We start from the raw sequence: 19480 nt of genomic DNA on the forward strand, positions 1-19480 counted from the left end.
TCTTTTGATATTCATAAGAGATTGCTATTTCTTACTTCATATATATAGTTAAATGAGTGGATGCATGACAATATACACAATATCTTTGTAGATATTGCACATAATTACCATTATGGAGGATCAAGTGACTGGACAAGATCCTTTCTGCAGCCCTAGAACCTTTTCTGCATTTTAACACAATACTCAATGTTTTTAGCAAGCAACAAAGGATAACATGAGAAGAAAAGAAGCAGAAGAAAAGCAGAGCCGTGCTAGAATTGCTAAAGAAAAAGCAGAAAAAGAAAAACTGGAAAGACAAGAAAACAAGAAACGTTTGCTAGAAATGCAAACAGGTAACTTGAACAGCCTCATACTTTTAGATTATATCCCTCTTAGCTGCACTGTATTTCTATCTTATGGGATTTTAAAAGACATTTACCATATATACTTGTGTCTGAGTTGACTTCATGAATAAGTCGAGGGAAGGTTTGGGGGCTAAATTACAGATTTTTATATGACCTGTCACCACTATTCTCCCAACCAGCCCTTGAAAAAGGCCAGAAGCAATGCCATGTTAGAGAGGGCAGAGAGGCCGATGCTTCTTTCAGGTTATCGCAGGACACACTAAGCATTCACTCTTCTCCATGGAATAGGTTGGCACAGGTTTTTTAGGCGGATTTTTTTTGGCTTAAATGTAAACTTAATAACTGTAAATGTAAACCATATTTATCATTTCAAGACAAACATAGACAATGTGCTGTTTGTATAATGATTGTTCTGGAGGGTCCAGATAATGTTTCCCCATTGTAACACTGTCTGCTTTGGATATGTACAGTTGCATTCACTTGCAGCCCTTTTCATGAACAAGCTGGGGAATCACATTGAATCTGTTATTGCTCCTGTGGCAGAAAAGAGGTGGTGTGGGGATACACATGGCTGATGCATGATCAAGTTCAGGAAGATGCTAATGCTATGTCATTAGGAGGGTATTGAAATGCAACATTTTCCAATGTAAGGGGCAGTATTGCAAGTCGAAGGACTGTGCTGGTAGATCTAGTGTTATGAGTGCCTTTTTGCAAGTGTCATAGTGTTAGAATGCCATGTAAGAAAAAATCTCTTCAATCATATCATTTTAAAGTCTTGATTTACCTTTTTAAAATTATTTCTCATTGATTGAAGAGGCTGTATACTTTGACTTTTCATTTTTTTAGTGCATATATTCAATGGTTGTAGAAGTATATCGCAGCTAATGTTGGTTTAAAACTGGGAAATACAACATCATGGTCATAACAGTATCTTTGGCAGAAGTACAGCCAAAATTGAAATTATGTAATTTTCAAGACACTTGATATCCTTGCTGAGTTCTTAGGTGCCCAAAGATGTATGTGTGTAAAGGTGATCTATGAATGACCTTGAACGAACTGGGGGCGGCAATGGCCGACAGGGAGCTCTGGCGTGGACTGGTCCATGAGGTCACGAAGAGTCGGAAACGACTATGCGACTGAGAGAGAGATATGAATGAATGAGCCCCTGGTGGCGCAGCGGATTAAACCGCTGAGCTGCTGAGCTTGCTGACAAAAAGGTTGGTGGTTTGAATCCAGGGGGCAAGGTGAGCTCTCACTGTTAGCCCCGTTTTCTGCCAACCTAGCAGTTGGAAAACATGCAAATGTAAGTAGATCAATAGGTACCACACTGATGGGAAGGTAACGGCACTCCATACAGTGATGCTGGCCACATGACCTTGGAGGTGTCTATGGACAACATCAGCTTTTCCGCTTAGAAATGGAGATGAGCACCACCCCCAGAGTCAGACATGATTAGACTTAATGTCAGGGGGAAACCTTTACCTTTTATGAATGAATGGCCAGTTTTTCAAATGAGTTTGGCTCAGCAGGCAATTCAGCAATGCTCCCTTTTAGTCTGAGAAATACAGAACTATAAATAACAATCTGTCCTTTTTTATTACTTAAGGGGAGTGCACTTTGATCAAAACATTTAAGGTAATTAATAATTAAAAACAAAATAAACATTAAGCAAAACCAAGCATCTTTCCTCTATTTATTTGACATATATGCAAACACTAGAACAAATGGAAATTATTGTCAAAAGACAGTGCTTAAGTAGCTCTTGAATATATATATATATTTAAAGAAGTATCTGCATTGCTTTAAAAGAGGAAATCAGATAGTTTCAGATTGAGTCATCCTTTCTTCAATGCAATGCTAAATTCTTTTTTTAAAGGAAAGCAAGCAATAGAGAGGATCAAAGTATAATGAATGTGAAGTCTCATCTCACGAGTGTGCACTTGAGATCTCCACAGTGAAATACAATTTGTATGATCCATTCAGGCAAGCAAAATCTGAACAGCTAATATGTTTTATGCAAATAATCAATTTCAGCTTAAAAGATAGTGTCCTACAGAGCAACCTGCTTCTGCAGGAAAGTAGGGTTTACGATGATCTGTGGCTTCATTCAGGGTTCAGAAAGCTGCGGAAGAATATGGTCCATGAGGGGTTGCATTACGTTTGAAGTTACTGCTCTATCTCATTTTAGAATGCAGCGATGTGAAGTGAATCGGATGAACTTCACTCTGCTTTAGTGGACACAATATGAGCACTAACAGGGCTGACTTTGCCTAGATCTGATTTATGAGTAAATTAAAGGCTTGTCTGAATTTGGAATTGCCAGCTTTTTATTGCTACAGTCTTTTCTCTGTCCCTGTAAATTCTTTGGGATTGCTATGGTAACCCTGAAAGTTGAAGGAATTCCCTCCATCTCTCTTTCCCTCTCTCTCAGTCTCTCTCTCTCTTTTAACAGAAGGTGATGAGACAGGAGTGATGGATAGCCTACTGGAGGCCTTGCAGTCAGGTGCTGCTTTCCGAGACCGAAGAAAACGAACAACGAGGTTTAAAGGTAAATACTTTTTTACCTTTTTACTTTCTACAGAATTATGGCAAAAGATTTTGAAGGTTGCACCCATTGGTACAAAACTTGACTGGTGTGTTGTTTCACCACTTTAGTAATCTTGTGTCCCCCCCGGGCAAAAAAACAAAACAAAAAAACAACAACAATGAGGTAGAAATGAAACTTGTCTGCAGATGAGAGGGTATTATCAGAGATGATCAGAGGCTTTTCACGCATTCACAAAATGTGAAAGATCTTTTTAATTCTTAGCAAATTAAATTAAAGAACCAGGTATGAAATGAGAAGAAAACTAAAGAAAAGAAACGTGTTAAATGAAAAGTACTAAAAGTATTAACAGGTAGTGTCTTTTACATACATAGCTTAAACATGAATATAATCTACTTAAATGTTAAATTTGCCATCAGTTTTCCACAATTACACTATGTAAAATATACTGTTTCCAGCGAAACAGCAATTTGTCCTCAATGTTCAAAGAGAAGACTTACAGTTATCTGATCAAAGCAGAAGAGAGAGATTCATGTCTTAGCTCAAAGTTGTATACTCTGAAGTGGAATCCAGGTAGAAAATCTAGTTTGGTACATGCAGAAGCAAAATACTTTCAAAAATAAAGTGACGTGCGAGCCTCAAAAATAAATAAAAGGAAAAAGATAACACTAGGGAAACTAAGTATATATAGATATCTTTAAAATTGCCGACAAGCAAAAGATTATTCCTTTGTAAGAATCACATTTAGTATTTCTGTAAGACAAGATAAAACTTCTCCAGATAGGTTACATCGATTAGTTGGAGGTGTACAAAGAGTTTGTGCAAAACCCAAAATGATACATTACTTGTTTTAAAGTTATCACCATAAAATTAATGAAATATAAATGGAGACATTTCTTTCTCTTCTTTTTTTGTGTTCTAGAGAAGAGATAATTTGCAAGGAGAAATGAAACCAAGATAGCCTTTCCAAATTTAAACAGCTGCTCACTAGAAAAAAAGCAGGCAGCAGTTTCCTTCTGCATCCTATGTAGGGCACACAGGCCAATTTCTGCACAAAAAAGATAAATAAATAGAGAGACATATAATCTCAGTAACAACAGTACTCAAAAACCAGTCAGAACACTTAAACCTTTCAGGGCACTCTGGATGAAATTCATTTGTAAACTAGTAGAACATTTCCCCCCCCAGACATTATGGGAAGAGGGATCCAGTAACTGTTTATTGAACTACTTTGCTAGCCAGCCTAGTGGCTGCCAGCTCTGCACTGGTCCATATAATCACAGATTGACTACAGGATTGTCTCAGATCCTTTTTCTTCCCAACAGACCTTCCCAATCTTCAGTAATTTCAGCACAATATGTTGACAGAACTTGATGCTCTGCTAACTTTGGTTAGGATCTGTTAACTTCTGTTACGGATCTTGAAGTAGCAATCATGGAACAAGGAAACTTCAAAGGGTAATTAGAGTTTAGGATGGAATAATAGATTCTTAACACAGATAATGAGCTCACCTAGCACCAAGATGGTTATGCTATCAATCTAACGATCAATCTTAATTTTCCTTGACCTCATTAGCTAACCATGTGTACACCTCTCAAATTCTAGACAGAATTGCACGCTTGTGATGAAGTGACCAATGATATATGGAAGTTTATGCTGAAATATCTCTGAACTTTAAAAATAGTTTATTATCTGATGGAATGGACTTAGGTGTATGATAGCTCAGGCTATCAACGTTGTTTCATTCATCTCAAAGCTTCTACAAGAACCCTTTGTATACTGATAGAGGGTGTCTACATACTAATCCATACCAACACAGCTATGTCTTTGAGTTCTATCATAACTTTGTTAACCTTTAGGGTGCCACAGAAGTATTTCTTGTGTTTGCTGAAGCTAAGTTGGAATTCAATGAAAAACACACCTTCCAATTTTTTTCCAACTCTGTGATCAGGATAAATCTCTCCTTATATAGCTACAATTTTGTTCTTTAGTAGTACACTGCACACCAGAATGGATTAATTTATCATGGTATTTTTCTTTCCTCTTTTGAACCACATATTTTCTTTTGGACAGCAAATGCAAACTAGAGAATACCCTCTAGTTTGGAATCACTGGAAGTAGGCCTACCTCTAAAATTAAACTGTGAAGCAAGATTCCCTTAGCAAATGTTCCTTTCCTTCTAGGCCACTGCTCTAAGCCAAGATTGGGAAGCTTTGACTTTCTAGGTGTTTTTGATTACAGCTCCTAGAATGTCTTACCATTGGCCATGTTCACTAACTAATTGTTAAATTATATCGTAACCAATTTTAGATCCAGAGATAGTCTTCCAGAAATAATCTGGGGAAGATCCCTTTCAAAATATGCATATGTACAAATGTTAATAGAGAATATTTAGTTTGTTAGATTTTTTTTCTTTTGTTTACCTACAGATTTACCACAGAATTTCAGTCCAGTTTCTGAGAGACCTGTTCTGAAAGCTTGTAACCATGGTAATTCATACCTCACATATTTTTCTCTGTTTACTATAAACTTCCATGGGGATGTATGATATTCCTTGTTTTCAAACTATCTGGAGTAGTGCAATAAATCATGGGGATATATTATGAAATTAAACTCTTTCTTAGTGTGTGCATTCTTAGATGTTGTTTTCTGATCTTTATATATCAGACCTGCATTTTCTCTTCTCCTAAATTCTGAGAAGCCATAGATATCAGATTCTTTTGTTTAGGAAACTAGCAAGTATGTTGCTAACTGCTTATGCAAACTAAATCTAAGTCTCTCTTATGAAGTAAGCAGCTGCTTCTTGATTTGGTCAGAGATGTTAACTGAAGAGATGGAAATTCATGAATTTAAATAGATGGTTTTTGTAATGTATAAACTAGAAAGGCATACTGTGTCTTTCACTAATGAAGATTTAACGTAGGTGTAGAAATAATGGGAGAAGAATTTTAACTTTCATACTGTTAGAATGCTATAGTACAAAGGAAACAAAATGTTCCACACTTTCTGAAGCTAAGCAAACCTGGGTCACATTAATTGCAGGAAAGGAGATTCCATCTGAACATTAGGCAGATCTTCCTGATTGTAAGAGCTGGTCAGTAGTGGAACACTCTGGCTCGTCGTGTGGTGAAGGCTCTATCTTTGGAGTCTTTTAAACAGAGGTTGGATGACCATCTGTTGGGGGCTGCTTTCATTGTGCTTTTCCTGCCTGGCAGCAGGTTGGACGAGTTGGCCCATGTGGTCTCTCCCAACTAAAAGCTGTAATTCCATGTACACTACATAGAAGGCATACTAATTGTGTGTGTGTATGTATGTATTAGATTTTGCAGTATTTTATTTTGTGCGATTCTGTGTAAGCTATTACATTTTTTCATTTTATTTTATTACAAAAATATTCTTATTACATAAAACTGTTTTATTGCTGCTGCACCACTAATAAGTTAAACGTAAGATGAGATATGCATGTTTTTTAAAAAAATGTTTTAAATTTCCAAAGATGACTCACTAAAGAACATGTGGATTATCTTCCTCTGCTGAATCAAAGTCTTTCTAGTCCGGCATCTGTTTTTTTTTTTAGCCAGCCACATTCCTCTAAGAAATGGCAAGGAGGGCATAATGCTAATAGCCCCAGTTTGTTCCTCATCAGCAGTTGATATTCATAGGTCTGTGTACAAATAAACCATTTGTGATAATTGCTCATGCATTATAACATCTGTAAATCAACTGTGTGTTTATAGCTACTTCTGCTTCTCTCCTATTCATGATCAGTTTTCTCTGTGGCAGGACAACTTTCTTTAGTGTTTGCATGGAAATGTTTTTTAAGTACCACCTCAATTTCTTTTCTTTTTTCTTTTTTTGAGATGGATGTAAATAAAACAGTTAGTAAGGAAATATTAACAATTCCAGACATCTTATCTCGTGATCCTACACATTCATATTCATTCCAACCTTGACCTAATCCGTTCAGTACTTCATTAAATCTGAAACAGAAGATTGGGCCAAAACTAACAAAATGAATTTCATTAGAGATAAATGTAGGGCACTATATCCAAGCAGGTGATGGTGTTGGTGATTGTGAGGATGATGCAGTTCCACATTAACATATGAGTTTGTGGGTGCATTTAGAATTTTGAGACACTATTTTGTGTCTCATCACAAAAGTAGTCTTAGAGGAACATGTTCATTTGCAAAATGGTTTCTAAAGGGACATGAACAAGCATGGTATCAGCATTTTGCAGAAGACAAACAGGTTAAGATTAAAGCAGAAAACAGTTCTCTCAGAAATAAATGAAAGCAAAAGGGTTGAATCTGAGCTCCCAAAAATAAAACTTCAAAATTGCATACATATTTTGGGCTCCAGGCACTTTTCTCAGAAGACAAGCAAATTTACCTATACCAGTTTGTAAAAATATACTTTAAAAGGGCACACTTTCTTGCCCTCATCTCCTTTCCCCGTAACCTACCTCTCTGTTCATCACACAAACAGACCTGGTTCATTTGATTTTCACAGTCCTGAATTTTCAGTTTCTTTCTTTCTTCTTGCATATTCCCTCATCAAGTCTCCCCCATTGCATTTTCCCCTTGTTATATTCTTGGATTTTTCCATGGAGGTGGAAAATGGGGAAGACAAAAATGAATGCTAAGGATACTTATTATTCCAAGAGCTGCTCTATGAAGCATGTGGGAATTATGTGAGCACTTTTGACTGACACCCACAGACAGTCACTTATAGCCCTCCCTTCAATGGTGGTGTCTTCGAAGGAGTTTCAATTGATTGGGGAGAAAATAAACCTTGTGGAAGCTTAAATCAGTTCTCCCTTTGGCCTTGCTGGGGCTAAGGCTGTTGAATAAAATCAATTTGTTGTCCCAAACCACAGAAGGGAGGGTCTTCTATTTATTAAAATAAGATTTCCATACCTAATGTCACTGATATATCTATTACATCTGGTTATTCCCTTCATTCATTGTCCCAAGTTCCACTCTCTGCCACTACACTGACTTCTTCATTCCTTCCAGACTTTCATAGCAATATATAGGTATATCAGGGTTCAATTAACCAGGGAAGTCCAAACATCCCTATATTTACAACGTGTCTTGAAGAGTTCCCTGACATGATCCTGTAGTTTCACTATAGACACTGGCTTTTTGGGCTAGATGGCTCAGTTTTAGGATTTCTCCGCTGCAGGAAGTTTGATCCCCAACACAGAAACAGCTCAGGGTAAACTGGACTACAGCTTTGGGCTATCAGATTAGCTCTTCTCACAATCCGTATATATTTCCCTCCTGGTAGCATCCTGTTAGAACTACTATTTCCACTGGAAACGTCCCATTAAGTGATCTCTGAACAACAGTTCTGATTGCACAGTGATGCCATCAGCAAAGATGACATTCTAAGTCGTTTTGCTATCTCTATGTTGGCTCTATTGTCTCTGGTGCTTATGTCCAATTGGAAACTTTCTTTTTTTTCCCCTTTCTTTGCTTGAAATCAGAATGGTAGACTCGCCTAAACAGAGAAAGTAAAGAGTAATGGGACCCCAACCATCATTTAAGTATATAATCCATCCAGGAGGCAGGCAAGTGTGTCTAGCACCTTTGTAGTGCCAGTGGGTATACTGACACCTATGGACATCATATTGGAAACTTCAGATACAGATCTTATTTAGTCACCTTAAAGGGAAGTAGTATAGTGTATTTGTCAGATCACATGCTTGCATTCAGAAATCCCGAATTAACCCCTAGCTAAAAATATACTTGTCTTAAACTCTAGAGAGATACTGCCAAGCAGTGTAAATTGTATATTGTTTACAGGTAGTACAGTGCTAGGTAGATTAAGGCTCTTTCTCTGTATCACATAGCTTCCCATGTTCCATTGCAGGACGGAAAGCATAACAGCATCACACATGTTACTAGTGGGAAGCAGTGAACAATATGTGCATGTCCTAAGAGAATTCAAACTTTCACATCTCAGTCAGCAGTTCCAGAAAAATCGCTGCCAGAAATCATGTGGAGACGAGGAACAGCATCATTAAAGATGCCATGTAGTCCTACTACAAAGCCATTGATTAAATTGGATAGGCAAAGAAGCAGAGTGTCAACTTAATAAGGATGTTAACTTGAACTTTCCCAGTAGGCTTTTCTCTGGAGCAGTATCTCCGTGTTCTGGAAATCAATTTGGTTATAACACAGAGTAATAATTTCATCCAGCCATAATAGGAATTTGCAAAATAATGTTAACTATAGCAAAATGATATGGCGATTGAAAGTTTTTTAGGCAGCCACACACACACACACACACACACACACACACACACACACACACACATATATATATAGTGTGTGTGTTTGTGTGTGTGATGTTTACATGCACCAGACTTGAAGAAGTGTGTACAGCAGCTGTTTAGGGACTACTTGGCTCATAAGCTATCCTATGCAGGCCATTAGTTCTGAAAATTGTACTCACCTGCTGATATATTCAGAAGTATCTTCTGGTAATTGTAACAGCAGGGGGTGCCAGTCATCCACTCTTTAGTCTTTGAATTGATGAGCCACTGCTTTGAAAATGGGTGAATATGATTGAAACATTTCCCCTTAAATCATAGTGAAGGGAATTCTGTAATGAAACCATAGTTTTGTGTGTGTGTGTGTAGGTTTGTATTTGTGTGCTTCACTAAGGTTAATTTTTAAGGAAATAGATTATACATTCTTTAAAGATTCCTACCTAGCTGTCATCATAGTGCTTGATCAAATAACTGTTGTTGTCTTGGTATCATTTCATAGGTCAGTATAAAAAAACCGGGAGCAATAATTGTAATTATGTCATGCAGTTGTTTTTACAACTTAGAGAAGAATATACTATTAATACTTATTTTCAGCACTTGATATATTGTATGAGCTATACTATTTCTACTGAAAATTCAGGCTAATTATATAGCTATTATCCAAATCAGTTTTGTTAGAAGCCTTGTGTGTTTTATGTATAGCATAAAAAGTAATTACAGTGCATTATTATCTTGAACAATATTTGGGTTATTGGGTATGGATTAAACAATGTTATGATATCAAGGTAAATACCCAATTTCTCCATTGCACTGTAGATGGTACTCTTTGCCTGTTTCTGCCAAAGGGGGAGGGGATAAAATATATTTAATTCAGTGTAATCCATCACGAGGAAACTGTTCAAAAAGTAGCATTCTTAAATGTTCTCAAATGTCCAGTAGCAAAAATAAATGAAGGGCATAGTGCATTAAGGGATTTCCAGTGGAGTCTCTCAGGGCAGAGAAAACTGTTGTGTAAGAGAGCTCATGGGACAGATTGTGCTCTTACTGCCTTTAGCAATAGCTTCCTAACTAATCAGTCTCCAGGCTTACACCCTTCTTTAAGCTGAGCTGATTTCTTGTTTGCTAGGCACTCACTGAACACAGGACACAGCCAATTACTTTCTACTGAGGTAGTACCATTTTGCTTTTTGAAGTCTAACATCACAATGGCAGTATATTTCTTCCACCTCTTCATTTTTAAGTGCAGCTGCCCCATCCTCTCTCCATTTGGCAAAATTACATTTTATTTTAGACAATCTTTCATTGATATATGGAATCAGTGGCAAGCAATTTCACTGTTTATGAATTCTCCCTGGTATTTTTATTTTCATATTTACATATTTTCATTTTCAAGACTGATTTTATTGGTTTACTGTCTTTCTGTTTCATTGTACCTCATTCTGGAATTATTTTTCTTAAAAGAAGGCATCAATTTAAGTAAGTAAATGTCAAAAGTCAACAGAAGCAAAGCTCTGCCGAAAAGTAGTTTTTAAGAATATCTGAAACTATATCAAACTAACCGCCAGCAGGAGAAGACTCCTTAGTTAGGTTGCTCCTAAAGAAAAAGACATTATTTTAGATGGTTTCATGGGGTAGAGACAGTCTTTTAGATACACTGAACCATTTAGAAATTTATATATCAAAAACAGCACATCAGACCCTTCTTGGATTGATACTTAGTTGAGGTTGTTGTGTGTTTTCCGGGCTGTTAGTTCCCAACTCATATTACTTAGTTGGTTCCCGATCCATATTACATTGTATGCAATGCAAATTCCAGACAATTGCCTAGGTCTGTATGCATTCAGAATATGTTTTAAAATACTTCTCAAGGGTGGCTCCATTAAAAACATGTTATAGCTGAGAGGTAATTAAGAAATTGATTGTTGTGGCCAAGTCTTGTTTCTGTAGGAAAAGTGCATTCTTGTTCTACTAGCTACAGTGAGCAAAGACAGTCCCAGTTGTAGCACACACCTGGCCTTCCAGGACCTGTGTAGAGGCAAGAGCAAAAAATCCAAACCATGAATGCTTTCCATCAGAAGAGGCACCACCCTGTTCAGTTTATTTACTTTCCTAAACCCTACTTGACTTTTCTAGTAACCAAGAGTACTTCCATCTTGATTGAGCCTGGATTTTATTTGTCCACACCTCTCACTTTGTCCTGAGAAGCATTTGAGGTTTTCACAAGTCTTTGGCATTTGTTGAAAAAGAGAGATAGAACTGGATATAATAGGTATAAGAATGTGGCTAAAGCCTAAAATTCTGAATGTCCTCTTCCAATGGTACAATATACATCATAAAAAGCAAGAGGGCTTATGAAGCAAACTAGTTATGGAAGAACTAGAAAACAGTGTCATGGTATCTGTGTAGTTACTCAAAAGGATGCTAGTATTGGTCAACCAGAACCAACTGGGATGCACTATCCTTGTGGAATTTCCGGTGTGGTGTGATTAAGGCAATCACAGCTGTTTCTGATTCTAATGTAACACTAAAGCCAATTAAAACAGATACAAATAATCAACTTAATGCACAAAAGCCTGAAATTGTCAGGACCCAGGCTGCAGAGCACCAATAACCATGCACAGAGACCAGAATGTATCTAATATCTTTATTAAAGGAATATATAAAGTCAATAAAAACAAGTGAAGAATAAAGTTCAGAAGTAGACCTTTCAGGAAAGGTCAAATATAGTCCAGGAAAACAATGTCTAATATGAGATATTAGAGTCCAAAGTTATAATCCAATAACCGAAACACACACTTTGCCAAGCAAAGTGTGGGGAAATGACAAGGTCCTTTAGTCCAATGGAGCTTGACAACAAGGCTGGAGAGCAAAATAGATTCTTGGCAAACAAGGCTTGATTCAAGGCAACAAGAAGCAAGAGACGAGAACAGGGTCCGTGGCGAGGTCCGTGGCAAGGTCCGGGGAAACAAGGCAGGGCTGGAACAAGAACAAGGTCCTGGAAACAAGGAACTGGAATAGCGAGTCCACACACGATCTCGCTCCCGAAGCTGACAAATTGACTCCGCAAGGATTCCCTTGCGGTTAAACACCTATATAGGATCTTGTTTTCCCGCCAAGGAACACTTTCCCTGGGGAACAAGAAGTGAAACCCATACTGTGTCCAGATGCATGACTCCTTAAGATTTCCCAAGGGAAACAGGCTTAATCAGCTAATTGTCTGGCAGCAATTCTGGCGCTTCTGCGATTCGCCTCCCTAGCGCCTCTATCTCAATTATAATTATCCCGGCGAGAAAACGGGGGAGATTTCTGCTCAAGGCTTGTTTGGCTGACTTCTTGTGGGCAAACATCTTGCAGGTGCAAGGGCTCCAATTCTGGCTGAAACGGTGGGAAACCCAAGTTGTCCTCTTCATCTGCCACAATAGTACTAGGAACGGAACTACATGGCCCATGAGTCATCACACTATCCCCCTCCTCAAGGCCCCTCTCCAAAATGGGCCCTCTTCCCAAGGTGCGGGGCCGCGGCTTGGCAGGGTAGGCCTGATGGAAGCGGCGGACTAAGTCGGGGGCATGAACTGTGGAAGCGTCTTCCCAAGAGCGTTCTTCAGGGCCAAAACCCACCCAGTCAATGAGATACTGAAGGCGGCGGCGGTGGAAGCGAGAATCCAAAATGTCCTGAACCTCGAATTCCTCCTCCCCGTCCACCAAAACAGGGGTGGGGGCCGGCCGGTCTGCATCAGGGCGCACACCATCCGCCGGAAGGAGCAGGGAGCGATGAAACACTGGATGGATGCGCATAGAGCGCGGAAGTTGGAGTTTGAAAGTCACGGGGTTAAGTTGCGCCACCACTGGATAGGGGCCAATGAAACGGGCATCTAGCTTCCGGCAGGGACGGTGGGAGGGCAAAAAGCGAGTGGACAGCAGAACCCGATCTCCTACCTTGATTTCGGGCCCCGGTTGGCGATGAATGTCAGCGTGGCGTTTATAGTCCTCCTTGGCTTGGTCCAGTTGTTGGAGCAATAGTTGTTGCACCGCTGTGAGTTCCTGCAGCCAGTCCTCTGCTGCAGGGACTTCTGAGGTTTCAATGACAGGAGGAAAGAAACGTGGATGGAAGCCGTAGTTCGCAAAGAACGGGGTTTCCTTGGTTGAAGCCTGGACACCGTTGTTGTAGGCAAACTCTGACAGAGGTAATAGGGAAGCCCAATTGTCCTGTTGATAGTTTACATAACAGCGAAGGTATTGTTCCAAAGTGGCATTGGTGCGCTCCGTTTGTCCATCCGTTTGGGGATGGTGAGCTGAGGATAAACGAGAGTCTATGCCCAATAGTTTCTGTAGTGCCTTCCAGAATCGAGAGGTGAATTGAGATCCACGGTCAGTGACCAAACTCTTGGGCAATCCATGTAGCCGGAAAATATGCTGAAGGAATAGATCTGCAGTCTGTTTGGCCGTGGGAAGGCCATCACAAGGAATGAAGTGGGCCAATTTGGTGAAAAGGTCCACCACCACTAGGATCGTGGTATATCCAAGGGAGGGTGGTAGGTCGGTGATAAAATCCGCAGAAATTATCTCCCATGGACGAGATGGAGTAGGAAGGGGATGCAGTAGCCCTGAGGGCTTCTCCCTTCTTGTCTTGGAACGCTGGCATACCGGGCAGGTATTGACATATTTCTCTACATCCTTGCGGATCTTGGGCCACCAGAAATCTCTTAGGATCAAATGCATGGTTTTAAAAAGTCCAAAATGTCCTGCTGGCTTGCAGTCATGACACAGGTGAAGTGCCTTTTCTCTGCCTGGTCCTGGAGGGATGTAGACATGATTTCTGTAGCATAATAGCCCATCCTTAAGTGAGAAGGGGAAACGTAGTCCTTGGCGAATTTGATCTTGAGCCCAGGCATCCGCCTGTTGACTGGCTCTAAGTTCTTGAGCACAAAGGGGTCCTGAAGTAGAGGGAATTGGTTCAACTGTGGTGGATTTGGTGTTTCCCACTGTGAGCGTGGCAAAGTTTTCGGGCTGTAGCAATTGGGATTCGAAGGTCTCTCTGCGCCCTGCAGCATATTCTGGTTTCTGTGATAGAGCATCTGCTTGCTTGGTCTGAGCTGGGGTTACGTAATGGATCTGGAAGTCAAAACGTTCAAAAAATAAAGCCCAGCGCTGCTGCCTCTGATTTAACCTGCGGGCAGTTCTTAGATGTTCCAAATTTCGATGATCAGTATGAACTTCAATGGGAAATTTGGCCCCTTCTAACCAATGTCTCCAATTCTCAAAAGCTGCCTTTATGGCCAAAAGTTCCTTCTCCCAAATAGTGTAATTTCTCTCTGGGGCTGTTAGTTGATGGGAGTAAAAGGCACAAGGATGAAGATGTTCTCCCACTGGTTGCATGAGTACAGCCCCAATTGCCACATCAGAGGCGTCAGCCTGAACAACAAAAGGGGTTTTAGGATCAGGGTGTAGTAGAATTGGCTGGGACGTGAATAACTTCTTTAGTTGCTGGAACCCTTTCTCTGCTTGCTCCGTCCAGCTGAAAGGCTGTTTTCCACGGATGCAGCTGGTGATTGGGTCAGACCAGCGGGCAAAGTCTGGAATGAACTTGCGGTAGTAGTTCGCAAACCCCAAGAAGCGTTGCACTTCTTTCTTGTTGGTTGGCGCCCGCCATTCCAATACTGCTGAAACTTTTGCCGGGTCCATGGAAAGTCCTAGTGGGGAGACACGGTAGCCCAGGAAATCTACCTCTTGTAGATCAAAAGCGCATTTTTCCAACTTGGCATATAGTCCATGATCCCGCAATCGTTGTAACACCAACCTGACGTGGTTCTCGTGCTCCGATTGTGATCTAGAAAACACCAAAAAATCGTCTAGGTATATGATCAAGAACCGATCTAGATAATCCTGGAAAATATCATTGACAAAATGCTGGAACGTTGCGGGAGCTCCAGATAAACCGAAATTCATGACCAGGGACTCGAATAATCCGAATTTAGTCTGGAAAGCGGTTTTCCACTCGTCCCCCTCCCTGATGCGAACTAGATTGTAAGCCCCCCGAAGATCCAGCTTGGTGTAAACCTTGGCCCCTCGAAGCCGGTCTAATAGATCCGAGATCAAAGGCAGGGGGTAGCGGTTCCGCTTTGTGATATTGTTCAATGCTCTATAGTCCACAACCAAGCGTAGGTCCCCTGACTTCTTTTTCACAAACATCACCGGGGAGGCAGCTGGGGATTGAGAGGGTCTGATGAATCCCTTGCGAAGATTTGACTCTATGAACTCCCTGAGAGCTTCTTGCTCTGGTTCCGTCAGGGAGTAGAGGTGTCCTCGCGGGATCGGGGCCCCCTCCACCAAGTCAATGGCACAGTCATATGGTCTATGTGGGGGTAGTTTCTCAGCTTCCTTTTCGTTGAAAACATCCCAAAAGTCTGAATATTTCTTGGGCAAGGTGATGATGGGCTCAGCGTCCGTGGCATGGCAGACCTTGGCTACTAGACAATGGTTTTGGCAATATTTTGAAGCAAACTGTAGTTCTCTGTTGGTCCAGGAGATGTTTGGGTCGTGGAGCGTCAGCCATGGAATCCCCAAAATCACAGGGAAGTGGGGCACCTCGGTAACAAAGAAGGAAATCTCTTCCAGGTGTTCCCTTATCCACATCCTGGTGGGTTCAGTCCATTGACTTACTGGACCCGTCTTTAGGGGGACGGCCATCGATAGCCTGCACCACCCGGGCGTTCTTGAAATCGTGATATTGTAATCCCAGAGAGTCGGCATACTCTCTATCGATGAAATTGTTTGTTGCCCCTGAGTCTATCATGGCATGGATCATGACGGGTCCTTTTTTCGCTGACCACAATGTGACCACTAGGAGAAATAGGACCCCGGTTTGCGGCTCTTGAGTGGGGTTTTTGACCGGGTTGGCGAGCCTCTCTACGCCCGGTCGCTGGCTTCCCCCGCCGGCTTTGCGCCAGCCGCCTCGGCCGTCTCAGTCTCCGTGGAGGACGCCGCCGCCAAGCGAGCGGTGGGTTTTCTCTTGGCTGGACATTCTCTGGCGAAATGGCCCCCGTTCCCGCAGTACCAACAGAGGTTTAAACGTTGGCGGCGGGCCTTCTCGGCAACATCTAATCTGGGACGCACATTGCCCAACTGCATCGGCTCCTCCTCGCTTCCTCTGGGGTATGGGACTGGTGGCGGGGGTCTCCACACTGGACGCGGCTGAATACTGGCGGGAGCGGGAGGTTTCACTCCTGCTCTTCCACTCTGGCCTCGGAGCCACTGTTTTTTGTTGGCAAGCAGGACTTCGGCTCGTAAACATTGATCAATAAGTCTCTCAAGAGAGTTTGGGGGATCCACCTTGGAGATTTCTTCCTGCATCTCGAAGTTGAGACCCTCACGAAACTGTCCTCTGAGGGCTATATCATTCCAACCGGTGTTTTGGGCCAGCACTCGGAACTCGGCTATGTACTGGGACAACGGCCTGTCCCCTTGGAAGAGGCGCCGGAGTTTATGGCCGGCCGCCTCCACATTGTCCTTGATCCCCCATGTCGCCTTAAGGTGGTTCAGGAAGTTTTGCGCGGAACTTAGGTGCATGGAGCCCGCATCAAATAGTGCCGTCGCCCAATTGGCCGCTGGCCCTTCTAGGAGACTGTAAATCCACGCCACCTTGACCTCTTCTTGGGGAAACTCGGCTTGACGGGCTTCTATGTATGCCTGGCATTGGCGACGGAAAACATGGACCTTGGAGGCTTCTCCGGAGAACTTGGTTGGAAGCGCCAGGCCAGGGAGCCGGACACCTCGTTTCTTCAAGCCCCGTATTTCTCCCTCCTGCGTATGGAGTGTATCACGGATTCTGTCTAATTCATCCTTGGAAATGGTGTAGCTGATTGGTTGGGCTTCCGCCCCGGTTCCTGTAGACATTCTGGTCTAGGTTAATTGGTGCTTAGGGTGGCGGAGTCAAACTGTCAGGACCCAGGCTGCAGAGCACCAATAACCATGCACAGAGACCAGAATGTATCTAATATCTTTATTAAAGGAATATATAAAGTCAATAAAAACAAGTGAAGAATAAAGTTCAGAAGTAGACCTTTCAGGAAAGGTCAAATATAGTCCAGGAAAACAATGTCCAATATGAGATATTAGAGTCCAAATTTATAATCCAATAACCGAAACACACACTTTGCCAAGCAAAGTGTGGGGAAATGACGAGGTCCTTTAGTCCAATAGAGCTTGACAACAAGGCTGGAGAGCAAAATAGATTCTTGGCAAACAAGGCTTGATTCAAGGCAACAAGAAGCAAGAGACGAGAACAGGGTCCGTGGCGAGGTCCGTGGCAAGGTCCGGGGAAACAAGGCAGGGCTGGAACAAGAACAAGGTCCTGGAAACAAGGAACTGGAATAGCGAGTGCACACACGATCTCGCTCCCGAAGCTGACGAATTGACTCCGCAAGGATTCCCTTGCGGTTAAACATCTATATAGGATCTTGTTTTCCCGCCAAGGAACACTTTCCCTGGGGAACAAGAAGTGAAACCCATACTGTGTCCAGATGCATGACTTCTTAAGATTTCCCAAGGGAAACAGGCTTAATCAGCTAATTGTCTGGCAGCAATTCTGGCGCTTCTGCGATTCGCCTCCCTAGCGCCTCTATCTCGATTATAATTATCCCGGCGAGAAAACGGGGGAGATTTCTGCTCAAGGCTTGTTTGGCTGACTTCTTGTGGGCAAACATCTTGCAGGTGCAAGGGCTCCAATTCTGGCTGAAACGGTGGGAAACCCAAGTTGTCCTCTTCATCTGCCACAATAGTACTAGGAACGGAACTACATGGCCCATGAGTCATCACAGAAATTCCATTGCTACCAGTCAACCATAAGTCTATATTTTAAAAATAGAAGATTGAAATTATTATCTAATATGTTGGAATTCACTGGAGGCCTTTTATAGGGAAATTCTTACAACTCCTTCCTTTAGAGAATTTGGAATGTGCATTCCATTCAAAGAAGCTTTTATCATCAGATCCTAAGAGCCAGAATGGACGTAATGTTTAGCCTTGTTTCTCCTATTAACGTGTCTACACACTCAGGCTGAATAAAATGGAATTAATCCATAAAAAGTGGGTAGGCCATTCTTTTCATCTGATCATACCCTCAATGGGAAATATGACCAGCACTTTTGTCATCTAAGGTCATTTTGAAAATTTATCAGGGTGGCTGTCTTACTACCCAAAATTCATGTGATAACCTCGTAGCCATGCAGGAAACAAAAATCAAGAACACCTGCTTGTTACAATGGGAAAAGTGAAATACAACTTGGTTGCCCTTGGACTCTTCTGGATTTATCCAGAATCTTTTCCCACTGCTGTTCTAGTTATATAAAGTGTACAATTCTCTTAAACACCTCAGAAAACCGAGGAACCTCTTCTCTGTTTTTAATCAGAAGAGTGCTAGGTACATGAATTGTTTAGGTCATATCCCCATCAATTGGAACTTCAACAATGTTATTAGCTTTAGAAAAATGGACAGTTCTTAAGAACACCTAGGAATCTCTCTTCAGCCATTAATCTGTGGGAAAACATTTTAATAGTTTTCTTCAGCCCGACAGAAATTAAAAGTTCCAGGAAATCTATACTGTGTTAGGTAATGATTGGTATAGACCTCTGATTTCTGCAATTATTTCAACACTGCCCCCTCCAACGTAGATCACCTTCATCCTGGCTGAAATAGACTGGGTTGAGACTATACTACATCATGTGCATAATAAGATAATAATTGGGACTGGTCCATGATTGTCATGGAAGCCATAATATCTCACTGAGAGGGATTCAGTATACATATGGGGAAATGAAAACCTATGAAACATGCTGCACAAAATGATCCTCCTCCAGCTGTCAGCCAACCATCTTTTCACCTCATATGCCAAGGTATTATGTTAATTAAAGAATATCATACAATCTTTCTTAATTGCTGTCATAACATACAGCAACATTTTTTACTCTGTCAGTTGAATAGTAGATTAGAAGATGAAAAACAAAAATTCTTCATGATCTTTGTGACTTACACATATGGGACACTCCACATACTGCACAGATACACTTGGAACTTTCTAGAGTTTAAATTTTGAAAATAGCTCCACTGACTTCATGCAGCTGTTTGTATCTTTATCCACTCTTTATTTCAGCCCCTATCTGTTACAGTGGTAAATTCGGTAAGAAGGTGTTTGTTTGGTTTTTAGTGAACTGATATATTTCTTCAAAAGGCTAGATCTTCTTTCATCTCTTCAAAATCTAATTATATCTATCTTCATGTACAACCCATTAAATGAAGTTAAAGCAGCCCTTGCATT

General features: G+C 41.2%; 1 protein-coding gene across 2 annotated transcripts in view; it reads left to right on the forward strand.

The window, feature by feature from the left end:
- Positions 1 to 19480, forward strand: part of diaph3 (diaphanous related formin 3) — a 135508-nt gene that overhangs the window by 64848 nt on the left and 51180 nt on the right. Inside the window, exons 25-27 of one of the 2 annotated variants that reach the window (XM_062975587.1) lie at positions 197 to 332; positions 2797 to 2892; positions 5319 to 5378. In XM_062975587.1, coding sequence (XP_062831657.1) covers positions 197 to 332; positions 2797 to 2892; positions 5319 to 5378 — 292 coding nt within the window. The remainder of the gene's footprint in view (positions 1 to 196; positions 333 to 2796; positions 2893 to 5318; positions 5379 to 19480) is intronic. The other variant, XM_062975588.1, reaches the window with a different exon arrangement.

The sequence above is a fragment of the Anolis carolinensis genome, chromosome 3 (genome assembly GCF_035594765.1).
Source record: "Anolis carolinensis isolate JA03-04 chromosome 3, rAnoCar3.1.pri, whole genome shotgun sequence".
Classification (NCBI taxonomy): Eukaryota; Metazoa; Chordata; class Lepidosauria; order Squamata; family Dactyloidae; genus Anolis; species Anolis carolinensis.